This window comes from Chelonoidis abingdonii, chromosome 8 (assembly GCF_003597395.2).
Source record: "Chelonoidis abingdonii isolate Lonesome George chromosome 8, CheloAbing_2.0, whole genome shotgun sequence".
Classification (NCBI taxonomy): domain Eukaryota; kingdom Metazoa; phylum Chordata; order Testudines; family Testudinidae; genus Chelonoidis; species Chelonoidis abingdonii.
Window position 1 is genome coordinate 75684218 of NC_133776.1, and position 25894 is coordinate 75710111.

Sequence of the window (25894 nt, forward strand, 5' to 3'; positions counted from 1 at the left end):
GCTGCCACTAAAAACAAGAAATCTACTCACATGCTTGAAGATAGGCATGTGTTTAAGTACCTCGCTGAACTGGGGCTTTAATGGACACACAAAATAGTTCAGAGTTGACTAAAGGGATAAAAGTACTGTAATGTTTCACAGCTTTACAGATTATATATTTGTTAAATTTTCTTAGGGCCAAATTCTGTTCATAGCTACATTGATATAAATCAATGGGGGAATGGAGCAGAATCTGGCCACTGATATTTGTTATGAGAATAAACCTATTTGCAAAATAAAGAAATATATTAGCACCTTGCAAGCTAGACTTGAGGTTTCAAGTTTTCACATATAGGGCCGGGATCTCTCACACGCTGCCTGAGAACACCAATGATGCCAGCGATATAAATGCCTACTATGCAGGACCACAAATTGAACACAATACAAAAAACCTGTTCCTTTTACTGGAACCCACATTTGTTGTTAGATCCTCCAGGAAGATGATCAGTTTGCCAGGCACTCCCTCATTTTTCCTTCCTCCCAAATTCTCATTCCCATTTCCCCAGAAAGTTCTTCTAATAACTCTGTTCTTCCTTCCTCAACATTCCTCCAGTTCTCCCACTCCTGAGCTATTCCTCACTTCCTAAAAAGTTCTGCTCCCCTCTGTCACAGTTACAGGGCAAACTGCACCTCTGACCCCTCCTGGTCTCTCCTAGTATACCCTTGTTTAGGTCTCAAGCCTGGGGCCATTATCTGTCTCTTGGGGTTGAATCATGTATTTCTCTTACTCTCAGACAAGGGCCTGGTTGGAGTCCACTGGGCGTCAACTGTGACTTACCTCGGCGGGTCTGACTTATATCTAGACCCTGCAATTCTGTTCCCCCTGAGGCAATGACAGTAGTCATCAGTGATCAGACAGCCCCATTAAAGCAATGTATTATTTATTCAGAACAAAAGCATTTCAGGGGAAACATATAAAAACAATAAAACAGACTGTAGGCATATCTAGCTTTTCCCTAAAGCTTACAATTCCCTGGCTCTGGAAAGGCCCAGCTTCTTAGACTCTCTGCATAGAGTATTTCTCTCTTGTTCAGCCTCTCTTCCAAGATAGTTTCTGACCAGCGATCCCTCCCCACAACCCACACACTTTTTCTACCCTGAAAAAGGCTTTTCAAACTCTTCAGTATTCTTCTGATCTCCATACTCCTAGCTTGCAACTTGTTTGAAACCGGAGTTATGATTCTTGAGGCTAACAGCTTGCCCTGCTGTCTTTCAAATATATGCTTGGGTGTTCTTAGCCTGGGAAGCCACTGTGTCACTTTCACATCCAGAATCCACAGAGTTTGAGTATTTTAGGCATAAAATAAACTTTCCACTCCCCCCAGTATATAATCAGTTCCCCTCACTGGCCAGGACACATACAGTGTTCATAAAACTATTACACAATATCATGCATAACATTCAGAGGGGTAGCCATGTTAGTCTCAATCTGTAAAAAGCGACAAAGAGTCTTGTGGCACCTTATAGACCAGGGCTTCTCAAACTGGGGGTCGGGACCCCTCCGGGGGTCACGAGGTTATTACATGGGGGTGCTGTGTGCTGTCAGCCTCCACTCCAAACCCCACTTTGCCGCCAGCATTTATAATGCTGTTACATATATTTAGAAGTGTTTTTAATTATAAGGGGGGGTCGCCAGGGGCAGCTCTAGGGCCCAGCACGCCAAGCGTGTGCTTGGGGCGGCATGCCGCGGGGGGCACTCTGCCGGTCGCCGGGAGGGCGGCAGGCAGGCTGCCTTCGGCAGCGAGCCTGCAGAGGGTCCGCTGGTCCCGCAGCTCCGGTTGACCTCCCGCAGACATGCCTGCGGAGGGTCTGCTGGTCCCGTAACTTTGGTGGAGCCGTGGGACCAGCGGACCGTACACAGGCACGCCTGCGGGAGGTCCACCGGAGCCGCGGGACCAGCGACCAGCAGAGCCGTGCTTGGGGCAGCGAAATGTCTAGAGCCGCCCTTGGGGGTCGCACTCAGAGGCTTGCTATGTGAAAGGGGTCACCAGTAAAAATGTTTGAGAACCACTGTTACAGACTAACAGATGTATTGGAGCATAAGCTTTCGTGGTTAAATACCCACTTTGTTATGTATAACATTATTACATATCATAGCCGTAGCTGTCATCCCTATAAGGAATAAAAATTCTCCCTGAAATGTCCACTCTATCTGCTGTCTATCTCCCTGCCCCTCCCTCCCTCAGGTGAGCACACTCCCTCTAAGGCTGCTGTCTGATCTCTATAGTAATCAAAGGCAGCATCACTAAGGGGCGCCAGGCTTAGCAACTTCCCCTGGCGCTCTCTCCCCTCCATCATGTGATCCTGATACTTAGGGCAGAACTTCAGCAGGAGGCTTGGACAAGATGGTGCATCCAAAGTGCGTCTATAAAGTGGCAACTTATTTTTTAACTGCCTGTTCACATAATTGGTCTGCCTTTGTTAAGAGGCTATGGATTGTTGGGTTAGTCATTTGAAAACCCAACCAACTGACAATCTGATATTTACATTTGGTCAATATCTCTAGCCATTGCTGAGGTGTGCCTCAGTGCAAAGCTTTTTATCTTCTACCAGCATCTTTGAACACAGTGATGGAAGCTGGAGGAAGAAGGAAGGACAATGTCTCTCCTGGAGGGAATATGGCCCTGCAGATGGAGTTATGGGGATATGAAGGCATAGGGCAGCTGTGTAAATTAATTAGTTACTGTTTGCAAAGAAGATTTATAGCTTTATGTAAACGCTATGCAGCCAAGGTATTCTGACTGTCATCCACAGCTTCAATGTTAGCACAGCCGAGGCCTGGTCAATATAGTTATGGCGCTCCTGGGTGTGAATTTTTGACACCCCTGAATGCTTCTATTGCCCTAGCTACTATAGCACAGGGAAGTGGATTAATTACATTGATTGAAAAACCCCTTCTGTCACTGCAGAAAGCATTTAGTCTATGGTGCAACAATGGTGTAGCTATGGCTTTGTAATGTCTCTACTGTTGACGTGCTCTCAGCCTCCTGCACCTCTGCCTGAGCACTGCTGTCACCACCCTGATGCATTTAGGGAGTTGGCAATGAGGGTCTAGTTTGGGCTTATGATAAAATTGTTTAAAACATTGGTTATTTATTTAATTTCTTGGATTGTTATGCTGGAAGTCACCAGGTGGCGGTGTTACACACGGTGTTCTACCTTTGTATGAGAGCAAATAAATGCCCCATATCTGAAGAAATGCTGCATTGTTACTGGTTATGTGATGTCACTGCTTTGGGTGGGAGCTGCTACAAACAGCAAGGTTTCCTTTCTCCTCTAATCATTTTTTGGTAGGTTGAGATTGCTGCCCAAGTAGTTTTCCTGGGAGCAGGTTGTGATCTCTGTTCAGTGACTGGTGTGTGCAGTGTCAATAAACCAGCAGTTTGGAGTATACAAAAGCAAATATCCTCACCAGCCATTGAAACCAATGCAAGTTTTGGTTTCTGATTAATCAGCATAGATGTTCCAATTAGTTAGGAGAAAGATTTAATGCATTTATTTTAAGTAAGTTGAAGGAGTGTGGAAGTCAGCAGAACATAAATTGAGATCTAGGGCCGTGGTTTTTTTCTGGCGACCCAGCTGAAGAAAATTGTTGATAGCCATGACCCAATGGAGCTGGGGATGAGGCATTTGGGGTGTTGGAGGGACTCAGGGCTGGGGCAGAGGGTTGGAGGGCGGGTGTAAGGGTTATGGGGTGTGGCCAGGAATGAGGGGTTCAGGGCATGAGAGAGGGCTCTGGGCTGGGGGGGGGGAACTGGGTTGCGGGAGAGGATCAGGGGTCTGGACTGGGGGTGCAGGCTCTGAGGTGGGGCTGGGGATGAGGGATTTGGGATACAGGAGGGGGTTCCAGGTTTGGGTGGGAGCTCAGAGCTGGGGGTTGAGGTGTGGGAGGGGGTCAAGGCTCTGGACTGGGGGTGCAGGCTCTGGGCTGGGGCCAGGGATGAGGGGTTTGGGGTGCAGGAAGAGGCTCCTGGTTTGGGAGAGGCTGGGGCAGGGGTGTGGGAGGGGGTCAGGGCTCTGGGCTGGCGTGCAGGCTCTGGGGTGGGGCCAGGGATGAGGGGTTTGAAGTGCAGGAAGGGGCTCTGGGCTTGAGGGTGAGGCTCAGGGCTGGGGCAGGGGATTGGGGCACAGGCTTACCTCTGGCGGCTCCCAGTCAGCAGTGTAGTCGGGGTGCAGAGGCAGGCTTCCCGCCTGTCCTGGCACCACAGACTGTGCTGCACTCTAGAATGGGCCAGCAGCAGGTCCGGCTCCTAGGCAGAGGCTCACAAGCAGCTCCACGCAGGCAGCGCCCCTCCCAGCTCCCGTTGGCCAGCGACCGACCGATGGGAATGTGGAGCCGGTGCTCAGGGCAGGGGCAGTGTGCAGAATCCCGTGTCCCTGCCCCCACCTAAGAGCCAGAGCTGCTGCTGGCCACTTCCGGGGCACAGTGCGATGTTGGAACAGGTAGGCACTAGCCTGTCTTAGCCGGGCAGCACCAACAGACTTTTAATGGCCCAGTCAACAGTGCTGACAAGAGCCACTCAGTGCCTTACATTCCGTGACCCAGTTCCAGGTCGCAACCCCCATTTTGAAAACCATTGATTTAGGGTGTCAGGAGTCAAACAAAGGTATCATTTAGGTGAGATGGTGTAGAGAAGTAGATTAGACTTATTTCAAGACTGTATGCAAGTTATTTTAGACTTAAGGATAATTAATATAAATGAAGTTCATACCTGGTTTTCTTTACAACTGATCCTAATAATACCAATATAATATCTGACTGGTCATAGAAATCAATTTAAAAAATATTCATGATTTTTTTAAAGAAAATTATCCCCTTTGAAATAAAGACACTTTGTTCATATAATATGAATGTGTAAAAAATACCTGATTTAACAACAGAAAAGAACTGACTTCATGAAACCTGCACGGCATTCAGAAAGATAAAAACAAAATTCTGTTCTTTGGTCTTGCCATCTTTACTCTTACAATAAAATAACAGCTTAGGCATCCTGCTTTTTAGAATAAAAGACCTACCTCTTTTGACTCTTCAAGCACTTGAAAACTTAAAACAGAAAGCCTAAAAATGCTGACCATGTAATAGCTGGGTATTCACGGTAGGTGTAGAATATGAAAGGTTACAATATGGATCTGTGCCTACGCATTTCTTTTCAACTTGAGCAGCATCCTCCTGCTTCTGCTAACTCGGCAATCATACAGCTGACAGATTTCTGGGTTTTCTAAATAATGCATGGGATTTTCTTTTAACATGTCAGTGCAAAAATATCAATTCTGCCCCATGTTGTTTGTGATGCTGATTTTCCTTGACAGCATTCCATTAAACCAATGAGTTTTTTCCCTCCTGATGGTCCCTTAAATATTCCTCTGAGTGATGTATTTGTGGTTTTTTAAACAGATTGTGAAGGATGTTTGCATTTATGTGAAACCTGCATGCCAGGTACTGCAAAAAAAGAAAAGGAAAAGAGGAAACACTCCCCCTCCCCCACAAACACACCTATCTCTGACTCCTCAAATGCCAAAAGCTATGTGGAAGGGGTGTGTGGGGGGGGAGAATTTTCAGTTTTCTGCTTACCTAATTTATTTTGTTCTGGAAATTAAGCAACAACAGAGTGTACATTCAGAGTAACATTTGGACTTCCTAAGGAAATACCACTGGAAACACAGTACTGTTTGATATCACTCCTGGGAAAGCAAAAAAAGCATGTATGCATGTTAACTCCAAAAGCCAGCAAAAGGAAAACAACTAGTTTATCCTTTGCACAGTGGTTTGTACAAACAGGTACTGTCACTGATACTCTATACTGATACTTCTTGATTATGCCACTGTGGTACATAGTATTCTTAAAGAATAACAGAATAATGCCAGCTGTACTGTGTTTTTGCACCCTATCATTCATATTTTCCACTTAATCTACTGTCCCATATACTTTAGCTCTTGATCACCTGTAGCAAAGAACTTCGGTTTCACTGTGAAAACTTCTATGATCCAAATCACTTTCAGGTTCCCCTAGTCAATGATATGTTAGTTTTTCATAATCCATGTCAGTCTAATATTAGGACTGTATGATGATCAAATATATAATTTTAAACCACCTTTGTGCAACCAGAGAAGTTTTATATTGTTTGCCTTGTTTCTGTAGGACAGCAAAATTGGTTTTTTGGCTTGGAAATCTGCACTCAGCTAGGTTCAGCTGTGAGCTTTAAACTCTTGCTCTTTTTCATTCATACCAAATAGTCTTTGAAGCATTACTAGTATTAGTCATAGACTGTCAGGGTTGGAAGGGACCTCAGGAGGCCATCTAGTCCAACCCCCCAGTCAAAGCAGGACTAATCCCCAGGCAAGTTTTTGTCCCAGATCCCTAAATGCCCCCCTCAAGGATTGAACTCACAACCCTGGGTTTAGTAGGCCAATGCTCAAATCACTGAGCTATCCCTCCCACTGTGAGTCATTGCTGCCCCCCTCATGTTAACTCTTCAGAATCTAGCCAAATTGACTTATCTCCAAATATTATATAGAACAACTGACAAGAAGGAGGAGGAGGAGAAAAAGATTAAGAAAGATGCAATAAAAAAACTCTAAATTTGTGTTTCCAAATAAACATGTAGCCCTCAAACTCTTTGTTACAGTAAAAAACCCAAAGGAAACAAAAAAAAAAAAACAAAAAAAACCCCCTCAGCTGCTGTATAACTATATTTCTGATTTGACAGCTACAATTATAATCATTCAGGCATCTATTTCCCACAAATTCTCCACAGCCATAACCTTTAGTGATTAATTATAAAGTTCCAGGAGCAATAGTACATAGACTAATTTCCTAAAACAATAAAAGACAGGATTTCTCATTTGGAGCTAAATGAAACACGAACAGGTTGTTATTCATGCTGAAATCTAGATGCAGAATCATGTTGCAGCCATTACAGAAGCTATTAAACGCAACCTTGACTCAAAAAAACTGTAGGTCTGTCTCCTAAAATAAAATAAAATGTTTCTCCTCCCATAAGATGCTTTTGACATCTTTTTTCCACTTTTTTAGTAAAAACAAACTTTCAGAATCCAATTTTCTTTTTCATTCTGCATCACCATTTTTTTTAGTGGTCATTTAAACCCAAACAGTCCAGGTGAAAACAAACTTTTGAAAAAGTTTTCCATGCACATAGGATTATTATGAGGTGATTTCATAGTTTCACAATACCCATAAATGAATCACAGTTATAAACTGTGTACTAACTCCTGATCTAAATGCCAACTTTTTTTCAACTGTTAAGCCCCTACTTTGATCATTTAAGAAAGTTTAGAGTTTCCAGGCATAAATGGGTGAAAGTTTGATGAGTAGTCTGTTGCTTTATATAGTAAAATCAGTAGTTGCTGATCTGGTGCCCTCTAGGAGAGTTCTATATTCCTACACATATTTCTCTTGACTTGAGATATATACTTATTTTCTGTACAATCTGTCCTTTAACAGTAATCATTCAGAGAGTGAAAGATCAGTTAGGCTTTATACAAACAAGAATATTACAGAGATTAAGAAAAATAAAAATTGTGATTTTTATTGTATTTGGTTTGTTTTAACAATGGATATTTTATTTTTCATCATGGAACAACTTTAGGGCCCAATCCTGCAAATATGCACTTGAGCAACTTTACCCAGTGAGACTATAGATATTAATAAAATATTTGCACTTTTAATCTTCTCTGCCATTTGGTGGGATTTTATGCTACCACAGTGGTATTACTGAATTTGCAATAAATTCAAGGACAAGAAAAGCAATCCTTTCACCAGATGTACCTAAGCCCCAGTCTCCAGCAAAAGTCAATGGAAATCTTTCCAATTATTTCAATGAGTGCTGAATCAGTTCCAGAATGCAGAGAATCTCACACGATACAAAGACTGTCATTCATACATACTGTGTCCTCAGCATACTTTGGGAATACTTACATGATGGTCACCCAGAAAACCTGACCATTAGGTAACCAAAATAATGTTAACTCTCTACTTGAAATATTTTCTAGTGCTCCTACCATACATATATCAAATATTGCAAATGCACGGCTGGTAGCTCTGACTATTTTTAAGGTTGCCCTACACTTTCCATTGTAAGGTCCTGTTTTCAGTTGCTTATAGCTTTGCCAAACTAACTGCTCAGGCTGAAATTTTACATGTCAGGTGGCTACCTCAGGCTGAACTTTCTTTGGAAAATATCAGTCAAAACAGTTGAGCCATTTTGAACAAGAAAGGTGTGAGCTTTCTGCCATTGACATGAAATCTGCCACAAATTGGCCAAGTTATAAACCTTTGAAAAATCAGAGTTTGCACATGGCTCAGTAGAGACTTGCTGGAGTTTAATAGCTAAAATCTCTGAAGATTACATCCTCACTGAGCATGCTCAAGCCTCTCACACCTCCTAGTGCTAACCAGATTGTGCATGCATCATCCCCACAGGATAACTTAGTATGCACCATCCTTCCACAGCTCTTATGTGTAACAGAACTGCATGTGTACCATTCCTACAGAGTCATTGAGCATGCTCCAGCCAGGGCTATAGGGGAGAAACCAGACTTTCCCAGACTGTCTCCAGCTATGGTGTGGCTGACTGTTGGAACTGAAGGCAGAAAACCTGATACTCCTGATAGCACCCAGGCAGTTTGGAGGAGGAAGTTGCCCAACTCAAATGCAGAGGGGAAATAGCCAGACTTTAATGTTGTGGTGGAGAGCCAAGAGAGTGGATTGAGACAAGGAGCTTGGGGTGGCAGAGACTAGGACTGGAGGCTGGCAGGGGATGGACACTTGGAGTGGCTGGGCATGGGGACTAGGGATGGAAACAGAGCCAGTGGGTAGGCAGGACACTGAGATAGGATGAGGAGCTGGGGCAGAGTAGGACTGGCAGGGCAAGGAGGAATCCGTGGGGCAGGGGAGAAGACAGATCTGACAATGAGCCAGGTGGTGGTGGGGAACTGGTACTGGTGGGGCAAAGAAACTGGGACAAAGATCTAGGGGAGGAAAGGATATGGACACTGGATGATAAAACAGGGGAGAGACACTGGGACTTGGGGCCTGTGGGGATGGATAACGTGATGGGGAGGGCGGCTGAGGGAGACAGATTAGGGAATGAGACTGAGTAGGCAATGAAACTGGGAGTGGGAGTGGGTGGAAGACTGGAAGGAGGTTAGGACTTCCTGGGAAAGGAGACTGGGATCAGAAGCCTGAGGCCTGGAGACTGGGACTAGATAGATAAGGTGAATAGTAGTGGGACAAGGAGCCAGTGGTGGCGAAGAGACAGGATGGAGGCTGAGACAGGTTGAAAAGGATGGGGTGGAAGTGGTCCAGTTTGGGAAGAATGGGCAGAGTCGGTACCCACTAAACAGCATTTTCCTCCACAGTCTGAAATGGAACCCGAGATACTGCAGTATGACAGTTCCTCTACTGCCAGCAAATATTTTTGAAATCTAAAACCAGCTAGAATTTTTTTTGCAAAACTGCATTGATTTTAATGAAATATCTGGCAGAAAAAAGTTTGAAATGGGAAATGTTTCATTTCAGAATCACTGAGGGCAGGTGTTACTTATGACTGACTGAAACATCTTATTTTCTAGACCAAAAGTGACTCCTCTTTGTGGTGTTGTAGCTCCACAAGCTTCAACACACAAATGGATTCATCTTATTCTAGGTTCTTTGAGATGTCTTGGGAATACTTCCTCTATATTCCTGACACAAACACTTTGATCTAGAAAATAAGATAAACAATCAGTATTCTAATTAAGAGAACAGCTGTTTACCCTAGAAAAATTATTCGAGGCTTACAGAAGGAAAAAAATTCAAATTCTTTTTTTTCAGAAATTAAATTAAAAAAATTTTTCAAATGAAATTTTTCAAAACAGATTTTTTTCAGAATTTCTGTTTTGCAGGAAGTGTCAAAATTTGACTTTCTGAATTCAAATGAATTTTTTTGAAATGTCAAAATTTCCTATCAGATGAAAATTCCAAATTTCATAGGTTATAAGGCCAGAAGGGACCATTGTCTGACCTCCTGTATAACACAGCCCATAGGACTTCCCTCCATTAAATCCTATTTGAACTAAAGCATATATTTTAGAAAAAACATCAGATCTTCCTTTTAAAATTGCCATTCACAGAGAATCCACCACATTCCTTGCTAAGTTGTTCCAATTGTTAATTACCAGCACAATTAAAATATTTTACCTTATTTGGAGTCTGAATTTGTCTAGCTTCAACTTCCAGCCATTATACCTTTGTCAGTCTACTTACCCCATGTAAGTATTTATAGGCGATGATAAATCACACTTTAACCTTCTCTTTATTAATCTAAATAGATTGAGCTCCATGAGTCTATCACTATACGACATATTTTCCAATCCTTCAACCAGCTTTAGAGAGTATCCCATCTCCCGTAGCTTTAGCCCATATACAAGATAACAACCTTTGCTGCTACTATTTACTCTGGCATCTCAAGTGGAAGATGTTTGTGCAATGGATCTCAAGGTTCCAACCCTGTTCATGAATCAAGTGAGTATCAATATAATGCTACATGAGAAAATTTGTTTTTTCAGTTTTTTTTTTTTTTTTTACAAAACTAGAAAGTTACACACACAACTTCACATTAAAAAGACATTACTGTCACAAAGTCAAGCACTCAAAAGTTAAGAAATGTCAGAATTAAAGTTGCCTGTACAATCTTAATTCAGCCCTCTTGGGTGCATGCAATATGATACAGTGTTTAATTATAATCACACACTACATTTTCTTCCTACTCTGTCAATGAATCAAGGATGTGTAGTGAAGAATGCTGTTATTCTTAGTACCCCTGCCTCACTTGTTACAGCAGTTTAAAAGTGTATATTGAATAAGGGAGGAGAGTGCAAGAAGAAAAAGGATGGTCTCATAATTAAGGTAGTTGAATGTCAACCTGAAGAACTCAATCCTATCTGTGCCTCTGCCGCAGAGTTCCTGTGTGATGCTAGCCAAGTCACTTAAACCAAACTTTTCACATGTGGTCACTAATTGTGGTCCTCATTTTTTTGGGTACCCCACTTAAACCCTTCAATCTGATCTACAGAAGGGCTGAGCACTCTCAGCTGCAACTGAAGTCAATGAGAGGTGTGCTTGGAATAGATGAAGAGTTATATAATGCTAACAACTCAAAAAATCAGGGCTCGGCTAAAATAGTGGATACTTTGGGGCTTAATCTCCATGTGCCTCACTTCCCTGTCTGTAAAATGGGGAAAATACCCACTCATCTCACAGGGTCTTCTGAAAATAAATTCATTAATATTTTGTGAAGCACTCAGACACTATAGTGATGAGCACATATAAAAATAATTCTCTCTTCAGAGCAGGATTTGAACAGTGTACAGTTAAGAAGGCTTGGGGTCACACATTAAACCAGGGGTCGGCAACCTTTCAGAAGTGATGCGCCGAGTCTTCATGTATTCACTCTAATTTAAGGTTTTCATGCCACTAATACATTTTAACATTTTAGAAGGTCTTTTTCTATAAGTCTATAATATATAACTAAACTATTGTTGTATGTAAAGTAAATAAGATTTTTAAAATGTTTAAGAAGCTTCATTTAAAATTAAATTAAAATGCAGAGCCCCTGGACCAGTGGCCAGGACCCGGGCAGTGTGAGTGCCACTGAAAATCAGCTCATGTGCCGCCTTCGGCACACGTGCCATAGGTTGCCTACCCCTGCATTAAACAAAGAGAAAGCAAAATATAGAATTGCTGCTAATTACAGTGAGCACTATCAATTCTGTGCACTGAATGAGGCAGGGAGTCTTTTAACTCTGGCATTTCCTAGCTTTGCAGTATTTGATTTTGCAACCTGAATAATGTTCTTTTAACACAGTTTCTAGTGTGTAATTTAAGGTAAAATTAGAGGCAAGCACTGTATTTATACTAATCCGTAAAACTAGCCATGGGGTTTTTCTATGGGAAAATTTCTGCTCAGCCATTAGGGCTGAGAGGAAATATATTTTAATTATCAGTTATGTTTTCAATCATACCTCTTACAATATATACTCACGAAACCTCACAAATGCAACTGGGTTTGAAATTTGCAGAGACTGTATCTGAGGGACACAAATTACATGATTATTCAGTGTCCACTAATTGATATGGGTTCAAAAATGTGAACAAGAAGTAAATATTCTGCATACTGGATTTTTCTGGGAGGAAGTGGGGGAGTTAAATGCGTGAGTTGAAAGCCCAATTTCTTCAATACAGATGAGCACACACAATTCAGTTATAGTGTGTATGGTAACACCCACTGTTTCATGTTCTCTCTGTGTGTGTGTGTGTGTGTGTGTGTGTGTGTATATATATATATACACACACACATACACACACACACACACACAGAGATTGTTTCATGTTTTCTGTGTGTATATATATTTTTATATATATATATATATTTATATACACAGAGAAAACATGAAACAATGGGTGTTACCATACACAGTATAACTACATATCTTCCTACTGTATTTTCCACCACATGAATCCGATGAAGTGGGCTGTAGGCCACGAAACCTTATGCTCAAATAAATTTGTTAGTCTCTAAAGTGCCACAAATACTCCTGTTCTTTTATAATTCAGTTAGCAAAAGGTAATGCCACGTTTGGAGAAACTCTGCTTTGTGAAACATTTGTCATAAGTTCAAAGTTATTCCTTTAGAAAATGAGCCTAAGACATCCCAGCAGCTGCCTTATTTGTCTAATAAATTACCATTTTGATGGTACAATACATATACACTAAATGCCATTCAAGCAACAAACGCTGTGAGAATGCATCTTCTTTTGATACATGTGTGACTTCCACTGATGTCAAGCAGAGTTCTGAATACAGACAGAGGGAATAATATAAAATACCATTTACATCAGTGATGAAAATAAAAACTGTATTATATTTTAAAGTGAAAAAATAATATATGGGAAGGGGAGAGCTCTTGTTGAAAATAATAGGCCTGAAAGAAACATGGCTTTCTGACAGCAGACATTCTAATCTGGCCTGTAGTATCTCCACTACTTCCCTGAGTCAGAAATGGATTCATCTTAATCTAAGTTGCTTGCAGTGTCCTGGGAATACTTCCTTTGAATGCTTCCTCTATATTCCTGACAAGGGTTCTAGAATAACCAAAGACATACTTTCTATAGCAGAACCGCTTGGAAATAGTGACCATAATACAATAGCATTCAACATCCCTGTGGGGGGAAGAACATCTTAACAGCCCAACACTGTGGCATTTAATTTCCAAAGAGGGAACTATACAAAAATGAGGGGGTTATCTGGCTGAATCGCAATTTATTGGACTTAGCACCATGAATTTATCCAGTTCCCTTTGAAACATTGTTATAGTTCCAGCCTTCACAACTCCTCAGGTAAGGAGTGTCCACAATTGACTGTGCGCTGCGTGAAGAAGAGCTTCCTTTTAATTTGTTTTAAACCTGCTACCTATTAATCATTTGATGATCCCTAGTTCTGTATTATGGGAATAAGTATAATAACTTTCCTTATCACTTTCTCCATATCACTCATGATTTTATATACCTCTATCATATCCCCCTTAGTCTCTCTTTTCCAAGCTGAAAGAGGCTACCTCTTTAATCTTCCTCATATGGGACCTCTCCAAATCTTCATCATTTTATGTTTCTTTCTGAACCTTTTCTAGTGCTAGAATATCTTTTTGAGGTGAGGAGATACATCTGTACATTGTATTCGAAATGTAGGGCGTACCATGGATTTATATTAAGGGCAATAAGATACTCTCTGTCTTTATTCTTATCTTCCTTTTAATGATTCTAAACATCCTGTTTTTTTTGACCGGCCTCTGCGCACTGCGTGGACATCTCAGAAGAACTATCCACGATGACGCCAAGATCTTTTTCTGATCGTTTGTAGCTAATTAACCCCCTCATATTGTATGTATAGTTGAGGTTATTTTTCCAATGTGCATTACTTTACTTTATCCACATTAAATTTATTTGCATCATTTGATTGCCTAATCACTAGTTTGTGAGATTTTGAAGTCTTCAAATCTCTTTGCCGTTCTTAACTATCTTGAGATAGTTTAAGTGTTCACTGCAAACTTTGCCACCTCACTATTTACCCCTTCTTCCACATCATTTATGATAAATTGAATAGGATTGGTTCCTAGACTGCCCGGGGAACACACTAGTTACCCTCTCCATTCTGAGAATTTATCATTAATTCTACCCTTTGTTCCTGTCTTTTAACAGTTCTCATCCATAAAAGGACCTTCCCTTTATCCATGACAGCTTAATTTACGTAAGAGCCTTTGGTGGACCTTGTGAGGCTTTCTTGGAAATCTAAGTACACTATATCCACTAGATCCCCTTGTCCAATGTTTGTTGACCCTTCAAAGAACTCTAATAAATTAGTAAGACACGATTTCCCTTTACAGACCATGTGACTATTGCTCAACAGTTTGTTTATGTCGTCTGACCATTTTATTATTAACTATTGTTTCGACTCATTTGCCGGTACTGACGTAGACTTACCGGTCTGTAATTGCCGGTATCACCTCTAGAGCCCTTTTTAATATTGGCATTACATTAGCTAACTTCCAGTCATTGGGTACCGAAGCCGATTTAAAGGACAGGTTAAAACCTTAGTTAATAGCTTCCTCAACATCACATTTGAGGTTCTTTCAGAACTCTTGGTGAAATGCCATCTGGTCCCGGTGACTTGTTATGTTGAGTTTATCAATTAATTCCAAAACCTCTTCTATGACACTTCAATCTGTGACAGTTCCCAGATTTGTCACTACAAAGCCGGCTAGGGCAACTAAAATGATTAGGGGTTTGGAGAGGGTCCCATATGAGGAAAGATTAAAGAGGCTAGGCCTCTTCAGCTTTGGAAAAGAGGAGACTAAGGGGGATATGATAGAGGTATATAAAATCATGAGTGATGTGGAGAAAGTGGATAAGGAAAAGTTATTTACTTATTCCCATAATACAAGAACTAGGGGTCACCAAATGAAATTAATAGGTAGCAGGTTTAAAACAAATAAAAGGAAGTCTTCTTCACACAGCACAGTCAACTTGTGGAACTCCTTACCTGAGGAGGTTGTGAAGGCTGGGACTATAACAATGTTTAAAAGGGAACTGGATAAATTCATGGTGGCTAAGTCCATAAATGGCTATTACAGGAAGGGTAAAGAATGGTGTCCCTAGCCTCTGCTCATCAGAGGATGGAGAGGGATGGCAGGAGAGAGATCACTTGATCATTGCCTGTTAGCTTCACTCCCTCTGGGGCACCTGGCATTGGTCACTGTCGGTAGACAGATACTGGGCTAGATGGACCTTTGGTCTGACCCGGTACGGCCGTTCTTATGTTCTTATGATCTTCAAAGAATCCATCTCAGATTTTATCTTTAGCCCAGTGCTCGTTGAGTTAGAACTTTGGGAGTTTAGTTCAGTGCTGTATGAATATGTATACAGGGCAGACATGCTCACTAACACTCATAACTTAACTACCTCACTAGTGAGTTTCAGTGTCTTCATTAAGAATATCTTCAGTTATCTATGATATAACATGCACCTCCTATGTCTCTAATTCATAGCTCTGGCTGTAAATAGGAAGGCTAATGTGCTGGAAGGCAGAACTGCAGAGTTTAAGGTAGTAATTTACCATTCCCTCCTTCCCTCTCTCTGATGAATTGTGACTCATCCTGAATTCCAGAAGTCAGATTACTTTGGAAACCTTCCATAATTTACAGGAAAACTCTACACTCAATATTTTTTGGCAAAAGAGAAGCCTTTTGTTACTATAAAAAGTATTTAAAGAGGCATTTAGAATGTTTGTGATTTTTGCATAAGCTGTAACAATCTTAAGCAACATTTCTGAAAAATTAGTGTTAATTACTGTTATGAGCAACATTGGGGAAGTGTGTTAGGTGATTCTTAATTGATTCTGGGGGTGTATAACTAACTACAATAGCAACAGCATGACAATACCAGACAGCCTCTCATTTTTGCTTTCTATGCCCAAACCATAGGAGGTAGAGCCCTCTTGGGGATTATACAGGAGACAATATTTACCTGCATTAGAATTGAGCTCTTCATTCTCTGATTCTGTTCCATTTTGGCTTCCACTTCCATGGAGGCTGTTCATTGCCATAAGCTTCATCTTCTGTAACTTCATTGCCTCAGCCATGGCAGCTGCTGTTAGACCTAGCAAATGTAAATAAATAACTAAATAAATAAAAATGGAGCATTCCTTTCTACAATATGAATAAAACACATTAACGCAGTTCACATCTCTTTGCCAATTACTATTCTGTTATTTTGAATATAATAGTTCAATAATAGTTTGGATCTGATTTTATTTTTAAATATTATTTCCTGTTGCTTTGATCACAATCCGCTAATAGAACTGCAAGAAATTCCTGAATATATATAGGTCCTTAATTTCAAAAATAGCTGCCCAATTAATACCACTACACACACACACACACACACACATTAAAAAAAAGGCATGAAGAATACAGTTTTGGTATTTTTCCAGTCAGCAATGTCCCACTGGAAATGAAACAATGCCTTTAAGAGTTCAGGTAACTATAAACTTGACCTTCACGCAGCCCAGGAAAGATGTTACAGTGTTTATCAGCTAAATCAGTGGCTCTCAAACTTTTTTACTGGTGACCTCTTTCACATAGCAAACCTCTGAGTGCAACCCCATTATAAATTTAAAACACTTGTTTATATATTTAACACCATTATAAATGCTAGAGGCAAAGCATAGTTTGGGGTGGAGGTTGACAACTCATGACCACCCATGTAATAACCTTGCGACCCCAACTCCCAGTTTGAGAACCCCTGAGCTAAACAGACCCTAAAATATACAGCATAAATCAGGTACGAATGGGAGATTTTCAAATGGCTCAAAAGCCACTTTCTCTGCCATATAGTCTGAAAGAAAAGGAAATGAGGGGAGGGAGCTGGGAGTAGGTCCTGGGCATTGGTTATCATCACTGGTACTGTTTGTAGAGAAGAATGAACCTTAGAAGTTTTGGCATTTTGGCTTAGCTCAGCATCCAGAAAGTCAGAAGCTCTTTTAGACCATGTCCAAATTACCCGAAATCCTAATGTCTGCAAAGTTGAGCTGGAAATATTTTACCTGAAGCAGTTTCTCCCCCTATTGGGAATATGAAGAAAGAGAAAACCAACAATCCAAAGAACTCTACAAATATCATTTATAGTTCTTGTAGTTTGTTTAGAGGTTTTAGAATCCTAGGCTAAATGGGCTTTTCTGGCTCCCTCTTGATAGAATATTGTATAACTTGTCCTGTGTCATTTGCTGTGACTCTACACAGTCCCACTGTACTTCAGTGGCAGTGGGCTGGGATGCTTTATATCAGACATTATTCACAAGTTGTTACAGTTGTTCCACAAAATCACTGAATTACTTTAAACACATGCACAAAAAAGCGGGGGCGGGGGGCAGGCGTGAAGATGTTGCAGTGCTGTAGTTAGTTAGAAAATTAGAAATTTTAGGAAGAAGTTTTATTTTCAAACTTTCGTAAGAGTGAAAAGTCTGCAGGTGCAAGGAAACTTTTCACAAACATCATAATAGAAGCTCAAATTAAATCTATATTCCAAATTTAAAACAAATAGTAAGAGGACCAAAAGAAAAAAAATAGTAAGAGGCCCAAAAAATGCCAATGTTGTTTAGCTGTGGCTGATTTACATAAGGTATGGGTTCAGAAAGAAGCCAGTTATCTAAGCAAATTCATAAACCACTCCCTTCCGTAGTTAGCTGTTTCTCTCCTTGCCTAAGAGCCTTCCAGTGTTCCCAGGTATGGACTGCATTTACTCACTTCTCTATTCCAAAATCTACTGAACATCGCTCATACTAGCTAGGCATCTGTTTCCTAATCCTATCACTTACATGTGAAAACACCAATAGTATTTTAATAGGGAGCTCTTTCAATACAAATAAGAATATTGATATATAATTCATTTCAGAAAACAGCATCAGAAACTTTATTTCAATATTTGAATACAATTCCCAACCCGATACACATTAGACCACTACTCAAGCTATAGCATGCAATCTCATTTAAATGCAAAATAGTTAAATACACTTTTTTTGGTTATACTTTTGCAAATGCTGATTGTTAATCACTCAAATATGAGTCAGAGGGTCATAATACTACCACTTTTGTTGCTATAGATCCTCACACCAATATTACTGGTACAATCACCAAACCACCGCCAACAAACACTGGAGAAATTCAACGTCATTACTTTCAGACATTTTTCAGCTCCCTAACTAAGCATTTATGCCATGAGGATAAAAGCCAAAAACAACAATATGGCAGAAATCTATGTTGTGACATCTGCCATATAAGTGTCACTCTAAGCAAGGAGGTTGGGCATCTGGGAGTTTCAGCTTTCAAACTGTAAAGGAGAAAAAACAATTAGCCCTAATGCAAAAATACTATGCCTTAGAAAGCTTGGGTAGCCTGGCTAACAGTTAAAGAGTTGAAGCAAGCACATTCCAGACCATTTTGAAGTTAAAGAGTATCACTGAGGTCCTTAGGCTCCCACTTGGTCATCCCCCACTCTATATCATTTATTATCTGCACTGCAGTAGTACCTAGGAGCTTCAGTCATGGACCAGGACACCATTATGCTAGGTGCTATACAAACAATGTATTTAGTTCTGTAGCATTCCTGAATTAAAAAAAGTCAGGAACAATACACAAGGCATAGGCAGCACAAATTGCTGGTTCCAAGCAAGTGACAGATTGAAATAATGGAAAACCCAGTGTACAACAAATAGCCCATTTGCACAGGCTTCAACTAGGAACACTGCAGACCTGATCTATGAACCAATGTTCCCATTTAATGTGGTTCCAGCTAACTAGTCATAAAATTCATAGCTGCAGCTGATTCAACTCTCTCTAGCCGTGGCAAAAAGGGCTCTTCTCCATCTGACTTGCCCACCATTCAGGGTGAATTTAGGAGGCATTTTCCTTGCTATTGGTTGCCTTGTTAGAGGCAGAGGAACTCTATTTCGTACAGCCAGATCTGAGTGCCTCACTTTAAAATAAATACATATATGGAAAACATCCCAGATTATACATCTGCCCCTCTGATTTACAACTCAGAAGACAAGGCTCACTAGAAAGCCATAGTCTGGCAATTTCCATCTCAGAGACAGCAGCTGCCACAAAATAAGATAAGTACAGACACTCCTGGGAACTTAGAAAGTGATCCGCAATATCGCTAATGCAGAGCATCCAAACCAGTTTTGTTTTCTGAGTTAGCTCTAAAAATATGAATCTTGATTACAGTTGGATAACTGGAAATGTCAGGGTGTATGCTCATATAGATACACCTATGTTGACTCATTGACAAAAGGGCAAATCAGCATTCATTTCCATTTAATGATTTATTTTTGTCAGGACACTGTATAATCTCCGTTCGACAGTGTATATAACCTCTATTATATCATACAGTCATACATTCTTGAACTAAACCTTCAAATACACAATGATCTATACTGTACATACTATCAGCATGCAATGAAATGAGGTTTTGAAATGATTTCTTAGTCTGAATTAAAATACAACATAGCATGGTTTATTTCATGGCCCTGGATGGATTACATTGTGGCCAATTAGAGCACCTGACTCCAATTAGAGCACCTGACTCCAGTCATGGGATATAAACCCCTGCTTCAGTCAGACAGGGGGTGGTAGTTGAAGGAGAAAGGTTGGATTGGAGCAGAGTGCAGAAAGAGAAGAGTTTGTCCAGAGAGAAATAGAAGGTTTGGAGGAGTGCTGCGGTGGATTGGGAAGCCCAACAGAAACCCTAGGTAAGGGGCACCAGGCTTGTATAGAAGAGAGGCGAGAAGCCCTTCACAAGCTGACGGGTATGAGAGGGAAGTAACCCAGGGGAAGAAACCGCTAGTCAAGTGGTTCACCACAACCCAGGGCCCCTGGGTTGGGACCTGGAGTAGAGGGCGGGCCCAGGTCCTCCCTCTCCACTCCCCTCCTCCAAGGACACTAGGGGAGTGATTAAGAACTGGTTCAGAGGCAAGCAATAGCGCCCTGAACCTACCCCAGAGAAGAGAAAGCGCGAGACCCAGCAGAACAGTACCGGCAATTTGCCACACGTGTGTGTCAGGGGTGGGATCTGCGCGCTGGGGACATAGTCCAGGGGGAGACATAACCCTCCACCCTTAAGATGGACGACATGGTCAAGGCCCTTATACATGCCACCGCGGCCCAGCAGGAGGCTACCAGGGTCCAGGCAACCGCCCAACAAGAGGCGACTAGATTGCAGCAAGAGACTAATCAGCTGCTGCTGAGTCAGGCTGCTCAGGACGAGCCTGCTGAGAGACCTAATAAGCCAGATGAAGACCCTTATGGAACAGAATCACCAGGGGGAAGGGATCCGGACCATACGGGCTAGCCATTACTTACAAAAAAATGACCAGGGAGGATGATGTGGAAGCATACCTCCTGGCTTTGAGAGAACAGCCCTGCGGGAGGCCTGGCCCCGAGAACAATGGTCTGGTATCCTTGCCCCATTCCTATGTGGGGAAGCCCAGAAGGTCTATTACGATATGTCTGCAGAAGCTGCAGCAAACTATTCCCAGCTAAAGGCAGAGATCCTGGCCAGGTTCGGAGTGACAACGGCACTACGAGCCCAGAGGTTCCATGAATGGCGATATATGAGACGGACAAGACACCCCGAACGCAGTTGTTTGACTTGATCCACCTGACCGGAAATGGCTGCGCCCTGAAGCCCATAGCTCTGAGGAGATGATGGAGGTACTAATATTGGACCGGTATATGCGGGGGTCACCACCAGGACTCAGGACTTGGGTGGGTCAGAATGACCCCTCTACCTATGATGAGTTGGTCTCCCTTGTGGAAAGACAACTGGCAGCCCGCGAACTGTTCCAGACTCCAAGCGGGGGAGACACGGCAACCCAGGAGACAACCCCAAACCAAGGCCCCGGACTGTCGAGAACTCTAGAAAAACTATAACCGGGAGGAACGACAGTGAGGAATGGCTCGAGGCCAGAAAGGGACCTGGGGGTTTGGGAAGAGTGGTGGGGGGCCGGCCAACTAGCCCCAGGCAGGGGGTGATAACCGGAATGAGGGGACGGTGTTATGAATGTGGGGAATTGGGGCATATAGCAGCCCAATGTCCCAACAAGGAGGTGCCTATGCAGTGTAATCTGGGGAGTTATGGGGAGCAATGTGGCCTGATCAACCTGGTAGGGGTTACATTGACCTCACATGGATTTACCAGACCAGTAAAAATGAATGGTATAAAAACCATAGCATTAATAGATTGGGGAGTGCTGTCACGTTGGTCTCGGGAAAGTTGGTGGGAACAGACCAACTAACTCGGGCCAAAAGCACAGGGGTAACATGCGTACATGGCACCGTGAATTTTTACCCTACAATTCCAGTACGGATTGAAATCCAGGGGAATACCACCAGAGTTTCTGCAGGAGTAGTCCCCAAGCTCCCTTATCCTGTTTGATTGGGAGAGACTTCCCTGGGTTTGAGAACTTACTGACCCCGATAGAGGCAGGAGAGGGTAGCAACCCCCAGGTTGAGACAGAGGCAACTAAAGATAGCCTCGCCCCAATGTTTGCTGAATTTGCTCCAGAATTGTTCTCATCCCCTGGAAAACCCGCAGGGCTAGGCGAGAACGAAGGGCGGCTAAAAAGTTAGGGACCAGGATTCTGGCAGCTAATCAAAAGACTTCCCTTGTGGGTAGGCGAACCCGCACAGGAGACAAGGAGAAGGTTCGGCCACGGAGGACTCAGAGGAGGTTCCTGGCCCAAGTGGGAGCACCCCAGGGGAAGAGTTGAAATAGGCCCCCTGGAATTAAGTCAGTTCAGCACTGCACGTGAGACCTTTGGGCAGGACCAGGCCGAAGATCCATTATATGCAAACGTGAGGGAGGAGGTAGTGGAAGTAAATGGAGTGCCTGTAGAAGGAAAAGTCAAAGGCCCAAGGCCATATTACGTGCTCAAACGTGATCTGTTGTACAGAAGAGCAAATACGAGGGTGAAGAAGTAGAGCAACTCCTAGTCCCACGGAAACACAAGGGCCGTACTAGAGTTAGCTCACAGTCATTTATTTGGGGGACATCTAGGGTAGACAAGACGCTGGATAGAATACTAAGAAGGTTTTATTGGCCAGGAATACGAGCAGAAGTCCAGCGTTATTGTGCCTCCTGCCCTGAATGCCAGCTTGCATAGCCCCGACCTCACTTGCGGGCCCCACTAGTACCTTTACCTATTATTGATGTCCCGTTCGAGAGGATAGCTATGGACATAGTGGGCCCACTAGAAAAGTCGGCACGGGGCCACCGAAACGTACTAGTCATCCTTGACTATGCCACACGATATCCAGAGGCCATCCCTTTAAGAAACCCCACGTCTAAGGCAATAGCTAAAGAACTACTACAGGTTTTCGCCAGAGTGGGCATCCCTAAGGAGATCCTGACAGACCAGGGAACCCCGTTTACGTCAAAACTAATGAAAGACTTATGTGCCCTGCTCCGTATACAAGCCATTCGGACCTCCGTCTACCATCCACAAACAGACGGACTAGTCGAAAGATTCAATCGAACCCTCAAAAGTATGATCCGGAAGGTGGTAGCACAGGATGGAAAGGACTGGGACACTCTTTGCCGTATCTAATGTTCGCTATAACGGGAAGTTCCCCAGGCGTCCATGGGTTTTCTCCCTTTGAACTCTTATATGGACGCCACCCACGCGGGATATTGGATATCGCCAAGGAGGATTGGGAGGAACAACCCAACCCAGGAAAGAATATTATTGAGCATGTGACACAGATGCGAGAGCGGATAACTCGAGTAACCCCGATAGTACGGGAGCATTTAGAAAAAGCACAAGAGGCACAGCGGACATACTACAACCGTCGGGCGAAAATGCGAAGATTTCAGCCGGGGGAACGGGTGATGGTGTTAGTGCCGACCACAGAAGCAAACTCCTAGCCAGTTGGCACGGACCATATGAGATAGTGGAAGCCATTGGAGAAGTGAATTATAAGGTTAGACAACCAGACCGCCGGAAGCCAGAGCAAATATACCACATCAACTTACTGAAGCCCTGGCATGACAGAGAGACGTGTCTGGTCACTCGAGGAGCTCTACCTCAGGCAGACGGCCCGCAGGAGCAGGTAAAGATATCTCCTGACTTAACCCCAGAACAACGGATGGAAGTCATTGAAATGATCCACCGGAACCAGGATGTATTTTGTACCCACCAGGTCGAACGGCACTAGTCCAACATCATATTGTCACCAGCCCTGGAGTAAGGGTGACGATAAGACCATATCGAATACCGGAAGCTAAAAGGGAAGAGATTAGGATGGAAGTGCAAAAGATGCTGGAACTCGGGGTCATTGAAGAATCCCACAGCCAGTGGTCCAGTCCGATCGTACTAGTCCCCAAGCCTGATGGCACCCTGAGGTTTGTAACGACTTCCGGAAATTAAATGAAGTATCCCACTTCGATGCCTACCCGATACCACGCATTGACGAGCTGGTTGATCAGTTAGGCAAGGCCAAATACCTAACCACCCTAGATCTGACCAAAGGATATTGGCAAATACCCCTGGCCAAGGATGCCAGGGGAAAGACTGCTTTTTTCTACACCCGATGGCCTGTTCCAGTACACTGTCCTCCCTTTCGGACTCCATGGGGCCCTGCCACATTCCAAAGACTGATGGATAAGTTATTACGACCCCATGCCAACTATGCCGCCGCCTATCTAGACGACATAGTTATACATAGCCCTGATTGGGAGACACACCTGGACAAAGTTGAAGCAGTGCTGGACGCTTTGCGAAAGGCTGGTCTCACCGCTAATCCTCTGAAATGCGTGATAGGACTAGCTGAGGCCAAATACCTCGGGCATGTCGTAGGGAGAGGGGTGGTGAAGCCCCAATGGAACAAGGTGGAGGCAATACAAGATTGGCCTCGACCAATCCGCAAGAAGCAGGTCAGAGCATTTTTGGGTATAGTTGGATACTATCGGAGATTCATCCCTCATTTTGCCACAAGAGCGGGGCCATTGACGGATCTGATAAAAGCTCGGGGCCCCGAGATAGTGAAGTGGACAGATGCGGCGGAAGCAGCATTTGCAGATTTGCGGACAGCCTCTATGCTGCCATCCGGTACTCATGGCCCCAGACTTCGAGAAGGAATTCATCCTGCAGACGGACGCCTCGGAGGTGGGACTCGGTGCCGTCCTTTCCCAGATGGTAGGGGAGGAGGAGCACCCCATCTTGTACCTCAGCCGGAAGCTCCCCCCAGGGAACAAAAATACGCTGTTGTTGAAAAGGAATGTCTGGCGATAAAATGGGCTATGGAGACTCTCCGCTACTATCTCCTGGGGCGGCGGTTTACCCTTGTGACTGATCACGCCCCGCTCCAGTGGATGCATAGGAACAAGGAAAGAAACGCCAGAGTGACGCGGTGGTTCCTCTCTTTGCAACCTTTCCATTTTCGGGTCCAGCATAGGGCTGGAAGCCAACACGGCAACGCTGATGGCCCTCTCACGCCAACACTGCCTCTCGTCCCGAGTAGCCCAACCCCTTGGTGTTGAGCGGGGGGGGGATATGTGATACAGCATGGCCAGAAGGCAGCATAAGAGTGTTAGCAGGGGGCCTTATTCCCTGCCAAGGGAGGAAGGTTTGCTTTAGATTAACTAGAACAGCTGTGGCCAATTAGAGCACCTGACTCCAATTAGAGCACCTGACTCCAGTTAGAGCACCTGACTCCAGTCATGGGATATAAACCCCTGCTTCAGTCAGACAGGGGTGGTAGTTGAAGGAGAAAGGTTGGATTGGAGCAGAGTGCAGATTGCAGAAGAGAAGAGTTTGTCCAGAGAGAAATAGAAGGTTTGGAGGAGTGCTGCGGTGGATTGGGAAGCCCAACAGAAACCCTAGGTAAGGGCACCAGGCTTGTATAGAAGAGAGGCGAGAAGCCCTTCACAAGCTGACGGGTATGAGAGGGAAGTAACCAGGGGAAGAAACCGCTAGTCAAGTGGTTCACCACAACCCCAAGGCCCCTGGGTTGGGACCTGGAGTAGAGGGCGGGCCAGGTCCCTCCCTCTCCACTCCCCTCCTCCAAGGACACTAGGGGAGTGATTAAGAACTGGTTCAGAGGCAAGCAATAGCGCCCTGAACCTACCCCAGAGAAGAGAAAGCGCGAGACCCAGCAGAACAGTACCGGCAATTTGCCACAACATATACAATCATATTAAAGCCAGATTTTCTATGGCCCTTGCCTGAGTGTGAGGATGGTACAAGGCATAGCCTTCCGCTTGTGCATCCTGCATAAAGTCTGGGACTATTCCATTCCCTCCTCCAGGGAGTGCAGAGGCTGCTCCCTCTGGGTAACCAGAGAGCATATATCAACCAAACTGGGATGGAGAGACTATGACTGCAATGCCACACCCCATCCCCAACCTTTCTGTACTGGCCGACATAAGGCTTTTTGAGGGACAATACAACATACACTCTGTCCCTTTGGATACCAGGGAACTACAGGAGGGTTTGTATCAGGCCTGTGACGAAATACCATAATTTAGACTTTCTGAAATACCCTTAATAGAATAATACCTAGTTCTTAGATAGTGTTTTAACCTGTACATTTTAAAGTGCTTTACAAAGGAGGTCAGTATCACTGTACCCATTTTGCAGATGGGGAAACTAAGGCACAGACTTGTCCAACATCACCCAATAGGCCAGTGGCAGAGCTGGAAAAAACGCAAAAGAAGATATACTGAACCAAAGTTCTGTTACACCCT

The 25894-nt window shown here is 43.4% G+C and overlaps 1 protein-coding gene across 3 annotated transcripts in view; it reads right to left on the reverse strand.

Annotated features, from left to right (window-relative positions):
• Positions 1-25894, reverse strand: part of DACH2 (dachshund family transcription factor 2) — a 526494-nt gene that overhangs the window by 122999 nt on the left and 377601 nt on the right. For all 3 annotated transcript variants that reach the window (XM_075068738.1, XM_075068737.1, XM_075068736.1), the window contains one exon: positions 16118-16249. In XM_075068738.1, coding sequence (XP_074924839.1) covers positions 16118-16249 — 132 coding nt within the window. The remainder of the gene's footprint in view (positions 1-16117; positions 16250-25894) is intronic.